This window comes from Ictalurus furcatus, chromosome 1 (assembly GCF_023375685.1).
Source record: "Ictalurus furcatus strain D&B chromosome 1, Billie_1.0, whole genome shotgun sequence".
Classification (NCBI taxonomy): domain Eukaryota; kingdom Metazoa; phylum Chordata; class Actinopteri; order Siluriformes; family Ictaluridae; genus Ictalurus; species Ictalurus furcatus.
In genome coordinates this window covers 12,418,158-12,444,246 of record NC_071255.1, presented here as the reverse complement: position 1 = coordinate 12,444,246, position 26,089 = coordinate 12,418,158, and the positions used below count along the sequence as shown (strand labels likewise).

General features: G+C 40.8%; 1 protein-coding gene across 1 annotated transcript in view; it reads left to right on the top strand.

Moving 5' to 3' along the window:
• LOC128615702 (glutamate receptor ionotropic, NMDA 2D) overlaps positions 1-26,089 on the top strand; it is a gene marked incomplete at its 3' end in the record, with an annotated part of 95,545 nt that overhangs the window by 27,432 nt on the left and 42,024 nt on the right. The window contains exons 5-7 of the mRNA XM_053638372.1: positions 727-1,055; positions 3,458-3,572; positions 20,435-20,640. Coding sequence (XP_053494347.1) covers positions 727-1,055; positions 3,458-3,572; positions 20,435-20,640 — 650 coding nt within the window. The remainder of the gene's footprint in view (positions 1-726; positions 1,056-3,457; positions 3,573-20,434; positions 20,641-26,089) is intronic.

Here is a 26,089-nt window from a genome sequence, read left to right as displayed (position 1 = left end):
GAGCTGAAAGTGTTGGCTGTTATTGGTGAGCTGAGCCGAATGATGTGACTCACTGAAAAGAGCTGGAATTCCCACCACTACAGTATGGTTTATGAGTGGGAGGGGCTTGTTTCTTTATTTTGTCAAAGAGTGATACGGGGGAGTGATGACTATTTCATTTTTGAAACCTGTGACTCATGAGAACATTGTAATATTGAGTGTCCGTATATAATTTAGCGTTTGGCCTAAGCACTTCTGTGTTTGACCAGGATATGTCTGAAGGCACATGTATTTTTTTTTTATATGAAATCTCTGTAAGTATCTCTGTAAGAGCTAGAGAATCTTTCTTTTGGATTAAACTGTTATGTTTTTAAAATATGGCACTAAAGTAATGACATATTTATCTTATTCCCCACTGGGCCTTTTTTGATTCTCACCATCTTTCTCCCCAGGGACATGCCACTCCCTTTTATGATCATAATTATTTGTCTCATCCGGAGCTGTGAGACATGCATGCAAATATCTTCACCTAGCTATGCTCCTCTTCTGTCATGTTCTGTCTGCTTTTTGGGTCCTTTCTTTTTCCCAAATCTCTAACCTATTTCTGATCTTCTGTCTTTCCACCACAAATGATCTCTTGCTCACTTCACGTTGTGTCTGTATTCAAACTGTGTCTCTCTGTATTGACCTTTCTGCCCTAACTCTTTCTCATTCACTTACGCTCTCTCTCTTTTCCCCTTCTCACAGGTTCGTCTGCTGTACTGCTCCCAGGAGGAGGCTGAGCAGGTGTTTCACGCAGCATGGGCTGCTGGGCAGGCTGGAGCATCTCATATGTGGTTTGCTGTGGGTCCAGCGCTGTCTGAGTTGGGTGTGAATGGCCTGCCCAGCCGTCTTTTTGCTGTGAGGCCTCAGGGCTGGAGAGATGAAGCACGCAAACGGATCGCCCGGGGCGTTTCCGTCCTTATTCATGGAGCCATGGCCCTGCGCCAGGACTACGGCGCTACTAGTGGGCCTCACTTTGTCACAAACTGCCAGACAGATGGCAACAGGACACAGAAGATTCGCGGGAGAATGAAGTAAGGAAGAAATTATTGATGATTTGAACTAAACAATGAGTCTGGAGCAGTAAGGTGTATGTTGTAAGTTAAAACTTCAACCAACATATGGCTAAGAAAGAATGGAATCTACTCTGATTTCTGGAATTTGTGCCATACGTTGCTGGCTGGGATGTTATTTGTGGTTGAATTGTCCCTGTAATCCAAACCAATCTGGTCACATCTCTCTCACTACAGATTGTCTGTAAAATTCTGCATCGTCAGAGCTTTCCTTTAGTAGACCTTTGCCTTTGCCTATAATATCCCTAGGCACTGCTTTTAAATATCATCTTGTTTAGCTCAAGGTTCTGTTTTAGTATTCAGTTTTACATGTTTTGTTGCAGTTATAAAAAGAGCTTGTATGGCATATCTTGTAATTAGAGTCAACATAGGAGATCCTTGGGCCACATTACATCCTTTCTTCCTTTTTCGTAAGAGAGACCAGGGGCAAGAAAGCAGTCTGTTCTGACTTTCATGCAGGTCACAGAAATGGAAGATGAGAAACTAAGGGAAATTGCTCATAGATGAGAAAATAACATGGGACAGGTGTTAAAGTAAAGCTTATGATTAAACAACATGGTGAATCCAGGTTAAATACACTATATGGCCAAAGGTTTGTGGACACCTGACCATCCCACCTATAAGTTATTTCAACTCACTGCACATTGTATAGGAATGTGATTACAATAAAGGTCTACTTGACTTGACTTGACGTGATACATGGTTCCTCCCCAAACTGTTGCTGCAAAATTGGATACACACAATTGTATAGAATCCCTTTGTATGCTGTACCATTACAATTTCCTTTCACTGGAACTAAGATGGTCAAACGTGTTCCAGCATGACAATGCCCTGAAGACATGGTTTGCCAAGGTTGGAGTGGAAGACCTCTAGTGGCCTGCACAGAGCCCTGACCTCAACCCCACTGAACCTTTGGGAATGAACTAGAACACCGAGTGCACCCCAGGCCTCCTCACCAAACATTAGTGCCTGACCTCACTAATACACTTGTGGCTTGTCGAAAGACTTCCCAGAAGAGTGGAGGTTATTAGGAGATTCTTATAAAAGAGGGGACTAAATATTTAATGGGATTATCAAAAAGAACATATGGGTGTGATGGTCAGTTGTCCATATACTTGTGGCCATATCCATCCATCCATCTTCTACCGCTTAATCCTTTTCAGGGTCACGGGGAACCTGGAGCCTATCCCAGGGAGCCTTTGGCCATATAGTGTAATTTAAAACATAAAGTCTGCACAATAAACATTCATTTATTCAATGGTAAGAAGGACACAAATATTTTGGTTTTAAGCCTTCATAAGTATGTAGTAATCTTAAATCAATCTTTACTTTTTTTTTTATAAAGGCTGCAAGGCATAAAATCCAGGCTAAATCCACCTCACTTAAAAAAAAATACTGTAAAATTTACAGTTATTTTCTACCAGCAGATTTGCCAGTACAACACTGTAAATTTACAGTACAAATTTAAATATTAGATGTTCCAATAATATACTGTAACATTTTTATTTACTGGCAGCAGATATATAAACAATATAAACTAAAACATAGCGCACTACATTTGGCTGACACTTCCAAAGCAATTGACAATTGAGACAGGACACAACTGAGAAGTTAAAGGTTAAGGGTCTTGCTCAAGGACCCAATCATGGCAGCTAAGTGTTGTTGGGATTCAAACTCACAACCTTCCAAGTTGTAGTTCAATGCATTAAACACTGAACCACCACTTTCCTCTATCAGCTTGCACTAATTCAATGACCCCTACCACCAAATTAACTCACACTGAAAGATAAACTTCATATAAACACTCAAACTTACATCAAAGAGGGCTTGTGTTTGCCTAAATCATCAAAAAGGGCAAAAAATGATCCAATAATTGGCAGATGTTGACACAGAGAAAATATTCACCATTCTCAATCTTGCCTAAAACATTATATATTCCACTATGCGTTGTGTTTTCTGATTTTTTAATTAATTCCTTTGTTTTATTTTATTTTAGCTGTAAACCAATGCACTGCTCTAATTTCCCAATTGTTTACAGTACAATTCTAGAATGATAAAACAGTAAAAATGCTGCAAATTTCTTTTTACAGTGGTTGCAATATGATGATGGAATTGGACTTGCTATTACATATAATACAGATACATTGGAGTGTACAGTAGAATTTCAGGAAAGTGTAAAGACTTATGCTGGAAGGTAGACTCTGAACAATGTTGGATTTGTATAAAACAGATTAATTTGAGGCCATTATAGCCTCCATGAATCCCATTTTAGTGCTGAAGACAATGCGAATGCAAATCTCCACTATAGTACCTCTCGGTTTCTCATGTCCTTCTCTCTTTTTCTCTCCATTTCTTATTTGCAGATATTTCAGTAACATCACCATGGGTGGGAAGGATTACTCTTTCAATAATGAGGGCTATCTGGCCAACCCCTTTCTTGATGTCATCTCCTACACAGCAGGGAGTGGCTGGGAAGACGTAAGAAATAACAAGGATTCTGTTTTTATATAACCAGTTCAGGTCTGTGTGAGAACACTGTGGTTTTGGGTGGTTTTGAGCTGTGGCTAATTGGTCATGTGATGCAGTATACACCGAAAAGATTTTTGAGACTCTGAATCTTATTTGTGTTTTGAATCAAAAAAGGAAAATATAAATTCTGCATATGATGGTATAAAGAGATGTTCTCTACCTACAGTACTTCTTTGTTCTCATACTGAAGAGTTGAGCTGTTATTGGGTCAGTGGGTTTAGCTAGTAATTCTGTGCTGTCAAGGCAAAAAGATCCTAATGATTTTAACAAGTTTCAGGATGTTAAGGAATTTGCCAGCAGTGGCGCAAAGGCATTAAATAATGGATAAAACCTCTTGGATAAATATCGTACAGTATCATTCTTTAAAACCAAAATTTTAAATATCTGTTTGTAATATTTTTAGAATTATGCAGTTTTAGTGGCACAACGAAAAAGCATTCGCCTTATTGTCCAGAAATTACAAGTTACAATCCCGACAATGCCACAGCCATCTGTGGCCAAGAGTCAAGAGACCAAAATTGGCCATGCTCTCAAGGTGGGAGGGATGGCATTCTTTCTTTCTTTCTTTCTCTCTCTCTCTCTCTCTCTCTCTCTCTCTCTCTCTCTCCTGTCACTCACAACAACACTAATCAATTGCGGGCATTTGTGAGTTCATGCAATGCAGAATAGCTCATGCATGCATGCAGAGTGCTTGTCTCCAAGTGTGTGATGCTGCAGTTGTTAAAAAGATGGCAAGTAGTGATGGCTTGTTTATGAATGATTTGTTCATTTTGAATGAATCTTTTATATGACTCAGGAATAACGAGTTGTCTCAGAGAGTGATTCGTTCATTTTGTGTTGACCACGCATGTGCAACTTGCTTTCCTTCATTTGGTATGTGAAAACGGCATAGGCTCTGCACAGGAAATAGAAATGATTAGTTCACCTCCTGAGTCCCTTTTCCAGTCCAAGTCTTTTATTCATTTATCATGTGACGTGACAGCCGTACATAGTCTGTATTGGATACAGAAATGAGTTCATAATTCCCAATCTTCCTTACAAACAAGTGGGTAGTTAGGTTTAATTTTTACTCTTACAGTTACACAACACATTTCTGGTCTCAAATTATAGCTTTATTATTTCTTACAATTTATAAATTCATGAATTTCTGTCATGATGGTTCTTTTCCACAACACTGAATCTGGTAATAAAGAGTTAGTTAATGCTTTAAACTTTATCTGTATGATGGGGAAAATCACATGGATAAAGCAACATACTTGTTTACAGTGGATTTACTTTTATCTTCTCTTCAGAAAATATTATATAAAACAAAAGTTATGAGAAAAGAGGCCACAAGAGCCTCAGCCTATGCGGCTGTCACGTGACAAAAGAATGAACGACTTGGACCAGAAGACCCAGTTGAGTGGTGAATTAATCATTTCTGTTTCTCATAATTTGTCCTTGGATGTATTATTATTGTTTTCCTTATTCGGATTATGATCAACGTCTGCGTAAGTGGACGTGTTGGGGGAATGTAACATTTTAATTAATTCTGCTCAAATGAATGAAATGACCGATAAAGATTCGTTCATTTTGCTGAACGAGATTCAAAGATCCAAGTCAGTAAAATGATCTCATTTTGCCATCACTAATGGCAAAGTTGGCTTCACATGTCTTGGAGGAAGCACGTGCTAGCCTCATTCTCCCAGGTTCGTAGATGAGGTGTGATAAGGGAGAGTTGCTAGAGGGTAGGAATTGGCAGGACCAATTGGTCACTTGTGGCATTTAAACATGAAAAATAATTGCTTATAATCAATTCTGTTATAATCAATTTCAATCAATTCTGTTTTGTTGGCTGAATTTCTTGATTTTAATGCCTTTTTATGCAGTCATTTAAACATTGTAAAATGTTGTCTGTAGTGATCTGTGTAAGCGCTCTTCTCTGTTTTGACGATGTGATGGTGCAGGTGCATTGCAGGCATTTTGACAGCCGGTATCTGATTACAAATAAATTACATGCTATGGTATGTAGCTTTCCAAGTACATGATCAAACCATGCCATTCATTGTGTGAGAAAAGCAAACTAAAGACATTTTTAGGCAGACTGCTCTTTTTTTTTTTTTTTTACCACAGCGTAAAATTATGTTATTAAAAAAATCTTCACTGTTTTGTTTAATTTTTTAAATTTGTTTTCTTAGTAGAGATGTCAAATTATATTATTTGCAGAAAACGTCGGGGTTATGCATGTAACCCTGTTCTCTGAGAAGGGAACGAGACGTTGCATTTAGCATAACAGTATGGGAACGCCTTGCGCGCGTGACTGGTATCTGAAGCTTGTGTAAAATCATGCCTCTCCTTATAGGCCTGCCATGATCAGGTGACGTGGCAATTAAGCGCGTCGCATGATATGTATATGGCACCTGTGAACCACGCCGCCAGCCTCTATTATCTGAAGCGAAGACGCAATTCACAGGCCTGCCCTGGTATGACAGTGCTATGCAACGTCTCGTTCCCTTCTCAGAGAACAGGCTTACATGCGTAACCCCGACGTTCCATTTCAAAGGGAACTTTGACGTTGCATTTAGCATAACAGTATGGCAACGGGAATACCCACTTCATCATACCGAGGCTACGGTCTGTTCAAAAATACCCAAGCCCGAGGGTCACTGCAAGACACTCGAGCCCGGGGTGGAATGAATATTCAGGCTGTAATAATGAATGAACGTGTGTGGCGTAGACCACCCTGCACCCGCACACACATCCTGCAAGGATACCCCTTTAGACAAAGCCTTTGAGGAGGCGACCGCCCTAGTGGAATGAGCTCTTATGCCCAGAGGCGTGGCGAGACCGCGTGTCGTAAGCCCTAGAGATTGCTTCCACTATCCAAGTAGAGATGCGCTGCTTTGACACAGCATCACTTTTCCTGTCGCTGCCAAAGCAGACCAGTAGCTGCTCCGACTTACTCCACTGGCCGGAGCAGTGGACGTAAGTATAGAGAGCCCTTACTGGACACAGCAGGTGCATCCTCTCTTGTTCAGGTGTGAGGAATAGAGGAGGACAGAAAGCCTGCAACACCACAGGGTGGGCAGCCGATGTAGGCACTTTAGGAATATAATCCGGCCTAGGATACAGGAAGGCCTTGGCTAATCCAGGGGTAAAGTCAAGGCAGGAAGGGGCAACAGAGAGAGCTTGTAGACCTCCCACTCGCTTGAGAGATGTCAGGGCCAGTAAAAGAGCTAACTTTAGAGTCAGAAGCTTCTCAGAGGCTGACTCTAAGGGCTCAAATGGGGCCCCTGACAGACCTTCCAAGACCACAGCAAGGTCCCAGGAAGGTATGCATGGCCTGCAGATGGGCCTCAGCCATCTGACACCACGCATGAACCTCGAAGTTAGAGGGTGTTGCCCCACAGAGGCTCCATCAACAGGGGCATGGCTGGCCGAAACGGCGGCCCCGTAACCCTGACTGTAGAAGGAGCCACCCTGCTGAGAAACGTTCTTGTAAGAACTCCAGGACTGTAGCTATTGCGCAGTTCACTGGGTCTAGCTGACGTTCCTCACTGCACAAGACAAAAAAGCCGCCACTTGAGCACATACAATTTCCTTGTGGATGGTGCTCTAGCATTTAACATGGTCTCTACCACCTCAGTTGTGCGACCAGAATCTATGAGCTGGTGCCCCTCAGGGGCCAGACCCACAGTTTCCATAGTCCCTAAGGGCTCAAATAGGGCACCCGACAGACCTTCCAGGAGCACAGAAGGTCCCAGGAAGGTATGCGCAGCCTGCAGATGGGCCTCAGCCGTCTGACACCACGCATGAACCTCGAAGTTAGAGGATGTTGCCCCACAGAGGCCCAATCAACAGGGGCATGGCTGGCCGAAACGGCAGCCAAGTAACCCTGATTGTAGAAGGAGCCCACCCCACTGAGAAATGGTAGATCCCCTCTAAGGGATCAAATGGGGCACCTGACAGACCTTCCAGGACCACAGAAGGTCCCAGGAAGGTATGCGCAGCCTGCAGATGGGCCTCAGCCGTCTGACACCACGCGTGAACCTCGACGTTAGAGGATGTTGCCCCACAGAGGCTCCATCAACAGGGGTTTGGCTGGCCGAAATGGCGGCCGCGTAACCCTAATTGTAGAAGGAGCCCACCCCGCTGAGAAATGTTCTTGTAGGAGCTCCAGGACTGTAGCTATTGCGCAGTTTACTGGGTCTACAGTGGATCCCTGCAGACGGGAATCTCTCAAGGAGTGCCATCTCGCAGGGATATTATCTCTCAGAACCATGTTCGAACTGGCCAAAAAGGTGCTACTAGCAGACTGTCTTGGCGAACTCTTGCTAGAGCTTGTGGGAGCAGAGCGACGGGGGGAGCATCATACAGATATGACCTCGGCCACATGTGTGGACTCCACCCCAAAAGTCTCCCAAGATCCAGCTTTATCTTGCTCAGTGTTGATAGGATTGACACTACGCATGTTGGGGATAGAAACGCCCTCATCGTAGTAGAATCTTATAACCCCTAGAAAAGTTGTCCACTGCACCGGGGAAAGCATACTTTTCTGAGATTCAACCTGAGCCCCAAGCTCTTCATGTGGGCGAGAACAACATCTCAATGTTGAACCGCCAGTTCCCTGGATCGTGCTAGAATTAACCAGTCATCCATGTAGTTTGGTACACAGATGCCCTGGAGTCCCAATGGAGCCAGAGTGACATCCATACCCTTTGTAAAGGTGCGAGGGGATAAAGCTAGCGATATTCCTATGTGGAAATATGCACCTTCTAGATCCATCACCACAAACCAATTCTTGAACTGAATCTGTGGCACGATAAGTTTGAGCGTCAGCCTCTGAACCTGTATGTCTGAAGAGTACGGTTCAGATGACTCAGATCTAAAATTGGCCACATACTCCCACTTTTTTGCGGAACTTGAAATAATGGCTGTAAACCTCCCCCCATAATTACCTGCCGTCGGTGGAGAGAGGTAGCTCGCAAGCGCCTCCTCCACCTTGAGCATAGCTAAATAGCCATGCCGTTCATTCCCACAATGGCCGAATAATCCAACATCGTGGGATTATGAATATGGCTTATGCGTGGCTTTCCCCCAGAAGCCTGAGGTTTTGTCATGCACTTCTGGAAGACAGGGGAGTTTCTTCAGTGTGAGGGATTTACTTTCACTGGGTAATCACTTCAAGCAGCTCTTTATATGCTGCTCTCAGTTTTTAACACATCCTTCTAACTCCTCGGAGTCAGAGAGGAATTATTACCTTTTGGCTTTCCATAGCGGAAGGAGGAGTCGCGACGCGAGCTCCAAAATCCAGCGGAGAGCCGAACCCGGAAGACAGAGCAAGAGATAGAGCAGCGCTCGTCTCCGGCTCCTCTTCCGGATCTATAAAAGATCCCCCGAACCTGAGACGGATCCGTGAGGCTCTGAAACCCGACTCGCTTCGGCTTCTTTTGTTTTTTTTCTTGAAGAGTGCAAGTCGCGAGCCGAGCTGCTTAATGTAGGCATTACCTTGCACAGCCTCTCGAGGCTGCCATCGCATACTACACCGCTAACACTTCACCCAGAAAGTGTGCACTTTTCCCCGTGATGAAACGGGAGCAAGCCGTAACACACTTCTTGAATTCTTTCTCGCTCATTACTTACCTCTCTTTTCCTCTAAAGAAGGATAGAAAAGTTAAGAGATTTTGAGAAAATATCGAGTAGAAATGAAGCGTTTTTGTCACACAAACAACAGACATGTAGTCTTGCTGAAGATAATAAGGCTGGCGGCGTGGTTTACAGGTGCCATATATATCATGCGACGCGCTTAATTGCCACGTCACCTGATCATGGCAGGCCTATAAGTAGAGGCATGATTTTACACAAGCTTCAGATACCGGTCACGCGCGCAAGGCGTTCCCATGCTGTTATGCTAAATGCAACATCGAAGTTCCCTTTGAAAGGGAAACACCATTTTTGTTAAACCCTTTTTCTTGTGGCATTTTTGGTTGTTTTCCAGAATTCAGTCACAGTGATATTCAACAGGCTTTCCCAGACTGCCACACATATATAGTGTAGCATTTGTTATATTAATGTAAGTCTAAGCATATTGTATTTAAAATAGTAGTGTTTGAAATATTGTATTTGATTTACGCTTTCCTGGTTTAAAGTGAAGCCATTATTTTGCAGAAAGCGAAACCAGTGTAAAATGATGTTTTAGACAATGTACTTTAAAAAAAAAAAAAAAAAAAACAGGGCTTCCCAGGGCTCTAATTACAATTAACTGGGAACAATGCATCATGTGTGCTTTGAGCACAAGTGCTGACTGTGTACCGCTGTAATGGAGGTGTAACAATATATTGATCTGTATCAGTCTGTTCTCCATTAGTGTGTATCAATATGTGGTATTACTGCAGTCAGTTAAATAACAAAAAAGAAAAAAAACATGGCATGTTAACAAATTAAAAGGCCTGATCTTTAGTGGCTGTAGTAATCATGAACTTGATGTATTATTAATATTATGTATAAATTATGATATTTTGTTTTGATATAGTCAGGCATGTAATAAGGGTACAGGTCTGAAATAAACTTAGCGAGGACCATATGAAATACAGTAATAAATAAACTTTACTGTGGCGTGCAAAAGTCTGAGACCACACTGAAAAGCTCTTTGTTTTTTTTTGTTTGTTTTTTTTTTCATTTAAAATTGGAAATAAACAGAAGGTTTTAGAATTTTGAAATATTTAAAACATATTTAAAATATTTAATATTCAGGATTCTGCACTATTTCTAGGTCCCTATTTAAATGTATGCAAATTTGTGACAGTGTTAACAGCTTTGTACAAAAAGGTCAGATTTTCGTCAGGCTTAATCTCTTCTATTGAAGCACGTGTTCAGACGACACTCCAATGGATTTGAGCTTAAATGGATCATAAGGTTTTGTACAAACTTGTGGAGTCCACACCAGCTCGAGCACACACTGTCATTAAAGCAACAACGTAGCAATTTTTTTTTAAATACTAAGAAACTCTGAAACGGGTGGACGGTGGCATAGTGGTTAGCACGTTCGCCTCACACCTCCAGGGTCTGGGGTTTGAGCCCCGCTGGGGCCATGTGTGTGCGGAGTTTGCATGTTCTCCCTGTGCTGTGGGGGTTTCCTCCGGGTACTCCGGTTTCCTCCCCCAGTCCAAAGACATGCATGGTAGGCTGATTGGCGTGTCCAAAGTGTCCGTAGTGTATGAATGGGTGTGTGAGTGTGTATGTGATTGTGCCCTGCGATGGACTGGCACCCTGTCCAGGGTGTACCCCGCCTTGTGCCCGATGCTACCTGGGATAGGCTCCAGGTTCCCTGTGACCCTGAAAAGGAGTAAGTGGTAGAAGATGGATGGGTGGATGGAAACTCTGAAATTCATGTAAATATTTAAAAGATTTTTCTTTTCACTCAAGTTATTGTCAATAATGTAATTTGTACATTTGGAAAATAATGCACAATAGAAGCATTTTCTCTAGTGGTCTCAGACGTTTGGATGCCATGGCTTATATGCTGCACATACTTAAGGAGATTATCACTGTTGTTTGACAGTATCTTACTTAAATCTTGTCATAAATGATGTAGCATAGCAGATGTCACACACTGTCGGGATGTGTAACGACACTTTATGTCCAGCTGTCGAGCTGTGTCATGTTACCATTGTGATGATAGCTGACATAATATTCATTGCCATGACAGCTTACACCACAGTGTCATGTTTTCTAAGAGAAAATATTATCACAAAACTACAACCCCAATTCCGAAAACGTTGAGACAGTAGGGAATATGTTAATAAAAACAAAGAGGAGTGATTTGTAAATGTACTTTGACTTGTATTTAAACAAAAAACATATAAAGACAAGGTATTTGATGTTTTACCTAATCAACTACATAGTTTTTAAAGATAAATGTTTATTTTGAAATTGATGCATGCAACACTTCCAAAAAAGTTGGGACAGAGGCAATTTAGGACTAATAACAATGTGACAAGTTGAAATAAGAAGGTGATGTGAAACAGGTGACACAATCATCTAATCATAGTATATAAGGAGCCTCCAAAAAAGGTCTAGTCCTTCAAGAGCAAGGATGGGTCGAGGCTCGCCAATCTGCCAACAGATGAGTCAGCGAATAATCCAACACTTTGAGAACAACATTCCCCAAAGACAAATCGGTAGGATTTTGGGCATTTCATCTTCTACAGTGCACAATATAATTAAAAGGTTCAAGGAATCCGGTCAAATCTCGGTGCGTAAAGGGCAAGGCCAAAAACCATTTCTGAATGCCTGTGATCTCCGATCCCTCAGACGTCACTGTATTAAAAACCATCATGAGTGTGTAATGGATATCCGGAAATGGGCTCGGGAATACTTTGGTAAACCTTTGTCAGTCAACACCATTTGCTGCTTCATCCCCAGATACAAGTTAAGGCTTTATTATGCAAAGCAGAAGCCATACATCAACACTGTCCAGAAGTGCCGCTGACTTCTCTGGGCTCGGTCTCATCTGAGATGGACAGTAGCACAGTGGAATCGTGTTTTGTGGTCCGACGAGTCAACATTTCAGATAGTTTTTGGACAAAACAGCCGTCGTGTTCTCCGGACCAAAGAGGAAAAGGACCATCCAAGCTGTTATCAGCATCAGGTCCAAAAGCCAGCATCTGTCAAGGTATTAGGGTGTGTGAATGCCCCTGGCATAGGTAATTTGCACATCTGTGAGGGCATCATTTAATGCAGAAAGATATGTACACATTTTGGAGCAACATATGCTGCCATCCAGAGCAGGACAACGCCAAACCACATTCTGCCCGGATTACAAGTGCATGGTTGCGTAAGCAGAGTGCGGGGGCTAGCATGGCCTGCCTGCAGTCCTGACCTGTCTCCGATTGAGAATGTGTGATGTATTATGAAGCGCAAAATAATGCAACGAAGGCCCTGTACAGTTGTGCAGCTGAAGAAATGCAAAATGGATGAATGGGGGAAAATTCCACTTGCTGAACTTAACCAACCAGTGTCTTCAGCGCCCAAACACTAAATAAGTGTTATTAAAAGAAAAGGTTATGTTACACAGTGGTAAACAGTCGACTGTCCCAACTTTTTTGGAGTGCGTTGCACAGATTTGAAATGAGTGTATATTTTCAAAAATAAATTAAATTCACAAAGTAAAACATCAAATAATGTGTTAGTAATGTGTATCCAATATAGAAATAATAATGAGTCTTTATTGGTCACATATACATATGCACAGTGAAATTATTTTCTTTGCATACCCCAGCAGGTCAGGAAGCTGGGGTCAGCCATGATACAGTGCCCCTGTAGCAGAGAGGGTTAGGGGCCTTGCTCAAGGGCCCAACAGTGGCAGCTTGGAAGTGCTGGGTCTTGAATGCCCGACCTTCAGATCAGTAACCCAGAGCCATAACCGCTAAACCACTACTGGCCCAGTTTTGAGTTTTTTTGTATTTCCATACTGTTCCAATTTTTTTAGGAATTGGGGTTGTAGATGTTATGGAATATATTGGTTGCAATTATTTGAAACTTTTACAGAGCTTATAAATGATTATTTTCTACTTAAAAACATGGCTATTTTCTTCATTTAGCAGGTATTCTGTATTTGTTTTTGATCATGCTTATATTTAAACAGGGTTACATAGTACAATAAGCAATAATGACGTTTTTTACTGAATTTGAGGTGGCCCAGTAGAATAAAAGACAATTACCAAACAATTAGAAATTAGGGACTAGTGGCTAGCATTTGGTGCTCTCATTGCCACAGGGAACCAGCCTCAGACACTGGTGGGTTGTAGTGCCAGTCCAGAAAATGGGGAAGGTTGCATCAGGATGGGCATCCAGGGTAAAACTTGTGCCAGAATTAAAATATGTGGATGGGTGATCCGCTGTGACCCTGAAACCAGAGCAGCCAATAGAGGGGTGGGGAATTCTGTGACCATGATATAAAACATCACATATCTTATCACATATGTTTTTTGTTTAATATATAATAAACTCTGTCATGGAACATGTTAGAAAGAGTAAATTGTTATGGCATTAAACATTAGAGCACCTATCACAGGTAGTGCTAACATGACATAAGATGACACACCGGATCATCGGATGTAAACTGTGAGCATATGGATATCATTCCATATGTGCTTGTTGAACATCTCATTCCAAAATTGGTCTCCCTTTTGTTGCTGTAACTGCTTTAATTCTCCTGGGAAAGCTTTCCACTAGACCTTTATGGGAATTTCTACCCATTCAGCCACATGAACATTAGTGAGGTCAAGCACTGATGTAGGGCAAGAAGGCCTGAAGCACAGTCAGCAGTACAATTCATCTCAAAGTGTTCAGTGGAGTTGAGGTCAGGGTTCTATGCAGGCCATTCAAGTTCTTCCACTCTAACCTTGGCAAACTATGCTGGAACATGTTTGGGCCTCTTGTTCGAGTGAAGGGAAATCTTAAAGCTATAGCAAACAAAGGAATCCCATACAATTGTGTGCTTTCAACATTGTGGAAACAGTTTGGGGAAAACCAACATAAGGGTTAATGGTCAAGTGTCAACATACTGTTGGCCATATAGTGTACAAATGAATGCTCCTAAGAGCAGTTCCCATTGTAAAATGAAAAGTGTTGTGGAGCAATTTGTCACACATGCAGTGTCATTTCCTGTGTAAAATGGGCTGTAATCTGCAAACCAATGTACATGATTCATGTCCATTATAGATTCAAACTTTTAATGAAGTTTTAATGAAATACTCAACATTTTGGAACAGAATGATCCCAGTTCTGCATGAGAGTAAAAAGAAACTTTTTTTTTAGGCTTGATGCCCCTTGAACTTGCACACCACAACATTCCTGCTTTTTTCATCAAAATATTGCCAGACCTGGCAATCATATTTTAAAATATTTTTTCCACTGGCTTCTTCTGGATGTAGAGTATAAAGAAAAGCCAGACAGCGATTTCAGCATGTCGTTTGGTGCCACAAATAGTTAGTCTGATATTAAAATACCTCTAATCAATCATTCATTTTTACAGTACAGTTTATAATCATCATATTTTACCTGAATGGAAATATTTGATCTTAAGGTTATTTCACCTACATGGGATCATCCAATGTAATGATCCCTTGGAATACTAGTACTCTAAAGTGTTTACCAAAAAATGCTAAAATAGAGAAAGTACATATCTCATTCGAAATTCATTCAAAAAAGCCTTCAGGTTTAAGAGACAGGTAAAATTATGAATAAAAGGTGAAGGAAAAACCTACACTCACAATGACTAAATGTGGTTCAATTATTTAATGCTTGATGAAAACCTATGGCATTTTTAGCCTTAAGCCTCAGTGAGCTGAATATAGCAGTCATGTATAATATGTCAGGTGCTACCAGCAGAGCACTACTCATGGGAGGCAAAGGCAGTGATAACAAATATAGCTGGAAAAATGTCACAAACAATGCAGTGTCACTCAGTGCAACAAGATAAAACAGACTGATAAAGTTATAGAGTGGTTGCCATACAGATAAACAGAGACATGGAAAATGAGCATGAAATTCTGGCAACATTTTTACTGCTCAGTAATGTGGTAAACAATGCCGCAGTTGATTTCCACACCTGAAAACACAAGTAGAAATAACACAGAAAAATGCAGAAAAAGAAAACAAAAAAATAATTTATTCATGTTGAATATCTCCTGGTGGCAACAGAAATTTACATTTGATTATGAGACATAAATTAATTTAGATCTTTTTTATAAGATCAGAGACAGAAAGCTTGTCTCTTGTTGATAGAAAAGCTATGCCTAATTTGCACGCGGTCCATGTTTACAGATGTGAAATGTTGCAATAGTACAGTGGAGGAACAAACAGAGCATGAGAGCAGCTCTTTAAAACAAGCAGATGTAAGATGGCACCGTTCTCAATCCCAGGTACAGATGACAGTTAAGGGACAAGCAGGCACAAACCTTAAGAGAAGGAAGGCTTCCAAGTAGTAGGAGCCTAGCACAATCCTGTTCCAGAATGGCAATGCCCCTGTGCACAAAGCAAAGTCCATAAGGACATAGTTTGCCAAAGTTGGAGTGGAAAAAACTCAAGTGACCTGCACAGAGCCCTGACCTCAATCTCACTGAACACTTTTCGGATGAATTGGAATGGCGACTGTGCACCAACATTCTTGCACAACATCAGTGCCTAATCTCACTAATGCTCTTGTGGCTGAATAAGCAGAAATTCCTACAGCCATGTTCCAAAGTGTAGTGGAAAGCCTTCCCAGGAGAGTGGAGACTGTTATATCTGCAAGGGGTATAATGGCTGTGTCCACAAACATCTTTGTCCAATCTGTGTAAACTCTAGAGACTGTTGTGCAGTAAAATCCCAGGAGATCAGCATTTTCTGAAATACTCAAACCAGCAGATCTGGCACCAACATCCATGCTAAAATCAAAGTCACTAAGATCACATTTTCCCCCATTCTTATGTTTGAAATGAACATTAACTGAAGCTCTTGATCTGTATTTGCATGGATTTATGCATTGCACTGCTGCCACATGATTGGCTGATTGCAAGAATGAGCAGGTGTACAGGAGTTCCTAATATAGTAATCAGGGAGTGTATGTGAACATGAAAGTAAATCCTGTCTGAATAGTACTTAAATCTGCTAATATCTGTGTGTGTCTTTTGAGGCACCTTGGTTACTCCTTTTACATTATATGTAGATTTCTGGTGCAGAGTCTGGGCTTATGTAGACGGAACCAGAGTGAAAAAAAGCCCCTGCACATATGTTCTGTATCTCTGTGTTAAGTAAGAAATGCCTGTCCAGTCCATCAGTAGGGGGGAACACTCTGGCTGACTGGAGAACAGTGATAAGCACTGGGTGGGCTCCAGTGGTAAGCCCCTAAGCTAAGGAGCGAAGGAATGTGGTGGCTTGTACTGGCCTCGGGCATGCCAAGAGGTCACATATTGATCTCTCACTGATGTTCATGTACTCCTGTCAGCTTAGTTTAGATTCCCATGTCTCCAGCTGTGGAACTCAGCATTGATACCAGCCATTAGTCTTTGCCCTATTACAATCCACCCAGAAAATCTCTCTCCCCTCCTCCTTTTCTCTTCCGACATCCAAAATCATGCCTGGCTCTGATTTGAGGTCTTTGTTCCGACTAGCTGGACAAAAGAGCAAATTGACCCTTCAGCTTCTAGGTTTTTGCGGTCTTGCCAAAGACAAACTGAATATATTAAGACATTAACAAACTGACGCAACAGTTGGGCGAGGGTTACATGTCATGTCTGTACAGAGAGTTGTGTATTATGCCTGAGATTTATTTTAAGGTAAAATCTGCAGAGCTCAAGAGCTTCAGATTAGACACTTTAGTGGGAACTCTGGCTCGGAGGTTTTCTATCTCCAACAATCAGTCTTTCTATTTCTAATTCTCATCAAATATTTAGAGAAGTGCTGTAATGCCGGTTTACGAGGGTGTGCTGAGTATAGATGTTTTCTTCCTTTACAATTGTTTTCAGTGCTCTGATAAAAGTCAAAAGGCCTGCAACTGTTCCTAAATTAATTCTGTAAAATGTAGTGTTGATAATTTGCATAGCCAGTGGTAGCCCTGACACAAATAGAACATTTTTATGCCCTTAACATAGAGCATTAACTCTCTTCTTGTTAAATCTATTCACTAAAGTAGTGTTCAGCCTGTCACATGCAGCGTATTCTTAAACCAAACCATTCATCAAATTCAAGGATAAAATGTGTAGTTGTACATGGATTTGTCCTTCTCCAGCTCCAAAGCACATTATGGTAGATCAAATCTGCTGTGGTTGTATTTAGCTTGTTTAAATGTTGTTGTCTTGATCTGTAAGGAACGTTGTGGGTTAGGCATGTCCTGTTTTATCCCCGCCGTCGCTGGCTCTCAGAGGGGCTGTTCAGATGGATGGGCGTGTTATGGCATTGTGTGTATGTGTGTGTGTTTCACCCTGTGAAAGCATTAGCTGTTCCCTGGGGAGAGACTGTTTGACCAGAGCCTGTCTTTTACAGCTCTCCCTCCACCTCGGCGCAGAGTGAGATTTCTGCAGAGCCACCACTTTGCTGAAATGTGACAGAAAAGTTACAACATCTCATTGCTTCTGGTCCAGATTGTAAAGAAGAAGAAGAAGAAGCAGATCCCAGTAGAAATTATTAAAGAGGTCCACAAAGACATGCCACTTACAGTAGCATCACACATATCCACCTCTAGCAGCAGTTTTTGAAATGTGAAATGCCTCATACATACATTTCTACCTTTTCCTACCCAGTGTTAGCTGATATCAACTCATTGGACATTTGTTTTGATCTCTTCCTAGACCATATTTTGGAGATGTCTCTTGTTCTCACATTCGCAGACTTTCTGGCTTTCTGCTGTTCGAGATTTGGCTTTTTTTGTAGAGTAAACTGAGTTTGTGTTAAACAATTGAATGCGTCGAGCAGACCAGCGGACAGACAGACAAACTGGAATGGATGGTCAGACTGACCTACAGAGACAGGTTGATGACAGAAGGGAGCAATGGAGGTGTGAAGATGACAAGCAGGGTGTCAGGTAAACAGTCATAAAACCAGTTTCTGGGAAGCATGGACTTTCTGTACTGTAATATGCACATGTGTATGTCTGAGGCATTTAACTATGAAGTCGCAAGCCAGTACTAAGTCTACAGAATTGCTATAAGTGAACGGGCCAGTGACACCCACGCCTACATGCCGGTTGCTACCATTTCCCTTTCAATTAGCTGTCTCGGCTCCAAGCCCACACCGTCTTGTACTGAAACCCTAGCAGCAACTGGCCGCCAGGTTCTTGTGTACAAATTACACACAACCACCTGTGTTGTGTGCACACGGTCTGAGCTGTGATGGATATATAGCAGAAGTGCAATTTCAGTGTCTGGGGCAGGTGAATAGCTCTATGAGGATTATGTGGGAAGCTGCAGAATTACTGATAGCTGTCATTGTGTGTGTAAGTGTCAAGGATAAACCCAGAGGCCAGAGTCAGCCTTCTGAGTTGCTCATATTGCGTCCACTAACATAAATGCACGTAATGTGCTAATTACAAGATGCCGAAATGGACAGAGTGTATTACAAGGAGAATGTAATGAGACATCTGTGAGCTTGTTCAGATTAAGTGGAACAAAAGTGGAGTTGTTAGAACTCTTTACTGTTCAGTCTAACTTGCTGTCAACAGCATATTTGACCCATCTTTTTCTGGGAGTGTGATTTATTGAAGGCTTGCACTCACTGATGCAAGGTGATGTGCCCCTTCTGCACATCACCGTCACTGATAAAACCCAGCATTGCAGTGTCATCGGCAGATCTGAGCAATATGACGGCTGCGCTGGTGGAGGTGCAGAGGCTGGAGCGTGAGGCCTGAAGTAATGAGGAGAGCGTGAAGCGTGCAGCATTCACAGCCTGACAGTTTGAAGAGTCTGCATGCCCACACAGTTCCTTCTGGCGTTGTTGCATTGTGTTAGCCCACTCATTACCTTTGTAATGATTTTTGTGTGTAATTGGGCGAGTTGACATTTTACAGCAACCTTTTTGTGAGACTTTCATTTCACAAAATGTTTATCTCATAGCCTAATGATATTTCATTATTACACATTTTCTGCATTCATTTGGCTTGGACAGTGTTTACAGAAAATTGTTTGTCTAAGGATTTTTACTATCTAGAACATATACACACTGAGTCAGTGGTCTGATTTGGTTGTTTTAAAAGATTGAGATTTTTTTAAACGCAAATTTGCTTTTGGGTTTTCATTAAGATGCCTAGCTTTATGGGGGCACCCATTCAAAGGCCTTTATAAAGCTAATTAGTTCTGCAGGGAGATCTGTAGGCCAATCACATTGTATAGAGAAGTGACATTTGTTTGCTATGCAAATACAAAAGGCTAATTATTATCTAATTAAAAACCAATTGCACTGAATGGGTAAAATATATCTGAGCCTTAATAGATGTCCCATGGGACAGGCAGACCAATCCATAAAGACACTTTGTTGGCTTGTGTCTGTTTTCCATCCACAGAGCTGTGTGTGTGTGTGTGTGTGTGTGAGAGTGTTGTTTGCATTGACCAATAAGCCGTTCATAATGGGAATTAATAAAGCTAACGTAATATAGAGAGTTTCATTAGTTTGTAGAAATGAGGGTAGTCTTACCAGTGTAGTTATCTTCAGTAATTGTTATCAGATTGCAATCACATGATAGATATATCTAAAGTGCTGTATCGCTTTATTTTGTTTTCGCAAGCAAATAAGAAGTCCTTAATAGCACACTTAGTAAATAAAGCCCTCAAGTGTCTTGCTGACCTTTTCCTCTGTCGGCCAGCTCTTAGCTAAAGGCTCCTTCTTGCTGCTCAGAGAAAAGTCCCATGCTGCTTCAGCACTAAAGGTCCAAGCCTCTCAATGAGAGAAGTATGGAGGAGGCAGGGAGTCATTTTTCACTGCCTCCACACGCTCTGCAGGCTTCCCAACACAGAGCAGAGTCATTCTCCTCCATCAACCTACCTCAATGACATGCCAAAACAAGGCAGTTTAAAGTGAGGTTTAATGGGCTGAGGTTGACCTCTGACGTTCATATGAAGGAAATTCATAGTGAATAAAGAGAATGTTCTAGTCTAGACCAGGTATTTTTTACTTCATTCAGAGACAAAAATAGGCACTTTGTTCTCGGACAAAGAAAAATCTACAGTTTTGCTACCTTTTAGCAGTTGGTACTTGACCCAAGGGTCAAGGCACTAACCAAGGACCATCTTTTTTACTCATTACCCATTACCACCTGGTCCTTGACCTCACCTTGTGTTCTGTGTGTGTGGTCTCAGGTAGGATGGTGGGAGAACGGCGTGCTGCGTTTGCGATACCCGGCCTGGTCTCGGTACGGCCCCTTCCTGCAGCCTCCCGATGATGCACAGCACCTGAGGGTTGTGACCCTGGAGGAGAGGCCCTTCGTCATTGTGGAGCTGGCCGACCCCGCTTCTGGAACCTGCATCAGGGATTCAGTGCCCTGCCGACGACCTCTCAATGCCACGTCAGTATAATGCCAAGTATAATACCCCACGTTACGCCATTACTCTCTGCCTAAAGTCTTAGTTCAGCCAAGAATTGTTTCATCATTTCATCATTGATCAATTTCAGAATCCTTGCATGGAGTTGAAATGTGTAATATTATCCAGTTTGCATAACCTTTTTAAACTGCTGTGATATGGATATATTTTTATTGTATAATTTGCAAATAATTAACATATTAAATTCTACAAAAATTAAATGAGATTCATTCAATAATAAATAAAAATAAGATGCACAAATATTTTTTTGTTTCACAAATTAAAAAATTGGATCAGTAATATGTAGTGCACAAACATGCCTGCCTATCATCTATTTGTGGAATCTGCTGTTTATTTGTGGCTTTATTCATCACATGGCACGTGTTTTAACCTTCTGGATGCATTTTTTTATGCACAGACTTGTACAAATCAGTCTATGAATGTGTGTTTATTCTCACTGGGTCTGCATCAGCCATAAGTTTGTGTCTATTTAACTCTGACCAATCATAGCCAAAAATGTGTTCAACCTTTGAAAGTCCTGCTGGTCCTCCTTTTTTGGTTGGTGGCAGGTTGGAGATGTTTGGTGTACTTTACATTAATTATATTAATATTCTGCTAGTGGCTTCATGGTTAGCATGTTTGCTTCGGACCTCCAGGTTTGGGGGTTCAATTCCTGCCTCCACCCTGTGTGCGTGGAGTTTGCATGTTCTCCCAGTGCTTTTGGGGTTTCCTCCTGGTACTTCGGTTTCCTCACCCAGTCCAAAGACATGCATTGTAGGCTGATTAGCTTTTCCAAATTGTCTGTAGTGTGTTAAGGTGTGTGTGACTGTGCCTGTGATGGGTTGGCACCCTGTCTAGAGTGTCCCTCACCTTGTGTCCCAAGTCACTAGGCTCCAGGCTCCCCCAGAACCCTGTGCAGGATAAGCAGTAGAGTTGGGGTACTCGATCTCGGACTTGGACTCGAGTCTGGACTCGAGTCCAATTATGAATGAACTCAGACTTGTCATACACTCAGGTAAATTTGTACTTGAACCTGACACAGACTTGGACCTTTTGGACTCTGTAATTTTCCAGAGTACAGTCGAGTGTGCGTCATATTTACATGAAAAGAAAGATAAAAAAAATAAATAACAACATTTTCAAACACCTCTCCTGGAAGTTCCAGGAGTCTCCTAATAGCAGTTCCCTGACGGCCTCAAATTATATACAATATCCTGGAAATTGATTTTTTTTGAGAGCAGGCAAGAGACCAGTAGGAGCAGAGAGCGAGGCTGCCCGAGTGACAAGAGCGAGAGAGTGACAGAGACCGTATTCTTATTGGTCTCTCTTTCTGCTGGCTAGACCTATCAGTTTTCTCTGTGGGCAGGCTTTAAAGTCAACCTCTCTCTCTCTCTCCAGTTCATCCATCAGTTCAGTGTATCGATGTAGTTCAGGATCACTGTAGTGTTAATGTGCATCATGGCAGAGTGTCCAAAAAAAAAGAAAATACAAATTGCACTTCACCCCAGACTACACTAAAGTGTACCCCTGCTTCATAGGGGTCAAAAATAACAACAGTTTTGCAAGTATTCAACAGCGATTTTTCGATTGTCCATGGTGGGTTAAATGATTGTAAAAGACATGTTGAGATGAGTTTAACAGGTATCATTTGTTCATTAGCATAGCTAATGTTATAATAGCTGGCTAGTGGCCAAATTCCCTGTAGACTTGCTTAAAGTTGTAAGAGAATAAAAAAAAATTACCAAATGAGTTGAATATAATATAATAGCACACATTAAGTACATATTTTAATGTCACATTTAGCATTAAGCTATTAGCATTGAGGCTGCCAACAAAATACTTAAAAATGAGTGTATGTATGTGTGTGGGTGTATGGGTGAGATGGGGTTGCAGGGAACTACCTCCCTGAAATGAGTTTTTGCAGGGTTAGATATCAGCATAAAATTAAGATTATAAGAAATTAATGAATGTCTCACTGCCGCACTTGAAACGCAAATGTGTGTACCACCTCATCATGCGAGTACCGAATTGAGTTCTCCTTAGTGGCTTATTATGCTTGGACAGTCAAATAAATACACACGTCATGTTAAAATGCAGGTTTGGCTGAGTATTCATGCAAACACAGTCAGTTATTTCTTAAATGAATGTAAAAAGTTGGTGAAAAAAATCGGACATTCCCCATGTAGTAAATACCATAAACCCTGCTGATAGGGATTTCTTTTTCATTTTAGTAATTAACATGAAAAAGGTTACAAGAACAGAGCTGTGTTCAGAAATGAGTTTGTTGTCATTCATAGACAGATTAACAGCAGTAATAAAGCATGAAGCTTGTTGTTGACATGCTGCTCTACCCTGTACTCTCTCTGTCAGCCTATATAACTGTGGGGGAGAGGCATCAAATAATCGAAATTTAAACTCAAACTGGAGGACACAGTATAGTGTGATACAATAACAAAATAGGTTAATTTGTATTTTCATACACTTGTAATATACAGAAAGTTCTACATATACCTCTATATCCCTTTTTCTTTGAAACCATTTTTTTTATAGGAAACTAGTTGAGATATTGATGACAGGAAATAAAAAATATTAAATGGCAAGATGTAATAGTGGTATTTTTTTGTTACATTTATGTTGCCATTGGTCTGTGAAAGTTAAAATATTAATTTAACAGCTCAGTGTTGAGTGTACAATTGCAATTTCAAATCTTTTTCCAATTTAATTTATTTTTTCACTCGGACAATAATCAATTGGTTAAGGAGTTGGTTAAGGAGTTTAAGGAGTTGGTCTCAACTCAAACTTGACAAAGGTTGACTTGAACACAACACTAATAAGCGGTATAGAAAATAGACTGATGGTTGGATGGGTGGATGGAATATTCTGCTAGTTTAAATAAGAAAGCTGATTTAAAAATACAAAAGGTTCAAGGTATATATATATATATATATATATATATATATATATATATATATATATATATATATATATGTGTGTGTGTATATATATATATATATATATATATATATATATATATATATATATATATATATATATTATTATGCTACCTCCCTTTGCCAAGATAACAGCTCTGTCTTCTCCTATAATGCCTGATGAGGTTGGCGAATACATGGCAAGGGATCTGAGACCATTCCTCCATACAGAATCTCTCCAGATCCTTCAAATTTTGAGGTCCACGCATATGGACTCTCTTCTTCAGTTCACCCTACAGGTTTTCTATGGGATGGGGACTCGGACAAGTCAAGGGACTGGAATGACCATGGCAGGACCTTGATTTTGTGGTCAGTAATCCATTTTTGTGTTGATATTGATGTATGTTTTGGATCATAGTCCTACTGGAAATCCCAACCATGGCCCATTTTCAGCTTTCTGGCAGAGGCAGTCAGGTTTTCATTTAATATCTGTTAATATTTGATTGAGTCAATGATGCCATGAATCCTACCAACATGTCCAGGTCCTCTGGCAGAAAAACAGCCCCAAAACATTAAAGAGCCACCACCATGTTTAACCGTGGGCATGAGGTACTTTTCCATATGGCTACCTCTCTGTGTGCGCCAAAACCACCTCTGGTGTACTCTATTTTGGTTTTATCTGACCATGGAACCCGATCCCATTTGATGTTCCAATAGTGTCAGGCAAACTAAAGTTTTTTGGCTTGAGTTTTTTGGCCACTCAAACCATCCTCTTTACAGTTCGTTGAGACAATATAGACACGCGTCCAATTCCAGGTTGATTCATAACATTTCCAGTTGATTGGAATGTCTTAATTATTGCCCTGATGGGCATGGTCAATGCTTGTGCTATTTTCTTATAGCCACTTCCCATTTTGTGAAGCTCAACAACCTTTTGCTGCATATCACAGCTATATTCCTTGGTCTTACCCATTGATATGAATGACTAAGGGAATTTGGCCTATTTGTTATGTCATGTTTATACCCATGTGAAACAGGAAGTCATGGTTGAACAATTTTTTGTTCCAGTCACCCAGGTGTACAATTTTTTTTTTAATATCAATGGGAATATACTTCAAATATATTTTTCTCATATGGATTCATAGGGGTGCCAATAATTGTTGCACACCCATATTTAACAAAGATTTTCTTTTGATAAACCTGTGTTTTGTTTGCAATTGTTTGATATCCATGAGAACAGAGTATTTTTAGGACTATCTTAGGACCTTAATGCTGAAAGACCTAGTTAGGTAAAATTTTTATTTTTAGTTTTATTTTTTAAGTTTTAATATTGTTAGTACTATATTGTTTATGAAATGGTGATTTGATTCTGTATGTTGACATATTTCCTTTTGAACAAGATGTCAGGGAAGAAGCATGTTGAATGGCTTGATAGCCGACATTGATGGCTAAATCTAAATGAGCTCAACAGTTTATCAAACTGGATGACAGTTGGCTGATGCAGACCCAGTGAAAAAAATAAGATATTCATGGATTGATTTGCATGAATCTCTCTGAGAAATGTGTAGAAAAAAATTAATAATCGACTAAACATGTACCATGTGATGTATGTGTGTATTTTGTTTCATTTATATGTAGATCTCATTTTATTCTGAACTGAAAATATGCAACAAAAATGCCCCAGTTGTAAATATCAGCACCTATAACAGTGTTCTTGCAACACTCAAATCCTATTATTCATGCTGTTAATAGTCATTAATTATTCATTATTGTCATTATTCATTATTCGGACTATTGTTTCCAGTAAATAAGGACTATTTTTGATTGGGTGGGTGGGGATGGGGGGCTATTTTGCTGTGGTTGTTGTACCTGTAAATCTCTGCCTCACTAAGAGCCCCGGATATCTCGGCACACTCTAAGCAGTGCTTTAAAGGCTTCTTAATGGGCTTGTGGGCTCCTGAATGCATCCACATTATTATTTGCTATTCCTATCCATCAGGAACTCATCTTGTAGCTGGAGATTAGGGTTGACTTTAGCCATGGACAAAACATGAATGAATGATAGGCAAAGGAACATGTAGAACTGATATTACAGCATTCTGAATAGGCTTATATGGTTTGTAAATGCATTTGAATGCAGATCAGATAGGATTTTTCTTGAGAATTTCATGTTTCATGGTTGCTACAGGAATATGTCAGATCAATCTTAAATAACAAATAAAAGAAAATAGCTGAGAGTGGTAGCAGAGTGGTTAAGCTTCTGTTCTGAAAACTGGATGGTTCAAAGCCTGTCACTACCGCTGAGCCGTGAGTGCTATATTCTTGCAATACATTCCCCCTTACTTGTAATTGACTTCAGATATAAGTGGCTGCCAAATGAATAGATGTAAATAGAAACTGGCTAGCCATAAATGCATGTCACAAAAGTTCCATGGTAAAAAATAAGTCATTAAATGCCAGAGACTAATATTCCTTTTCATTTTATTTAGTCATTGTGGGACTG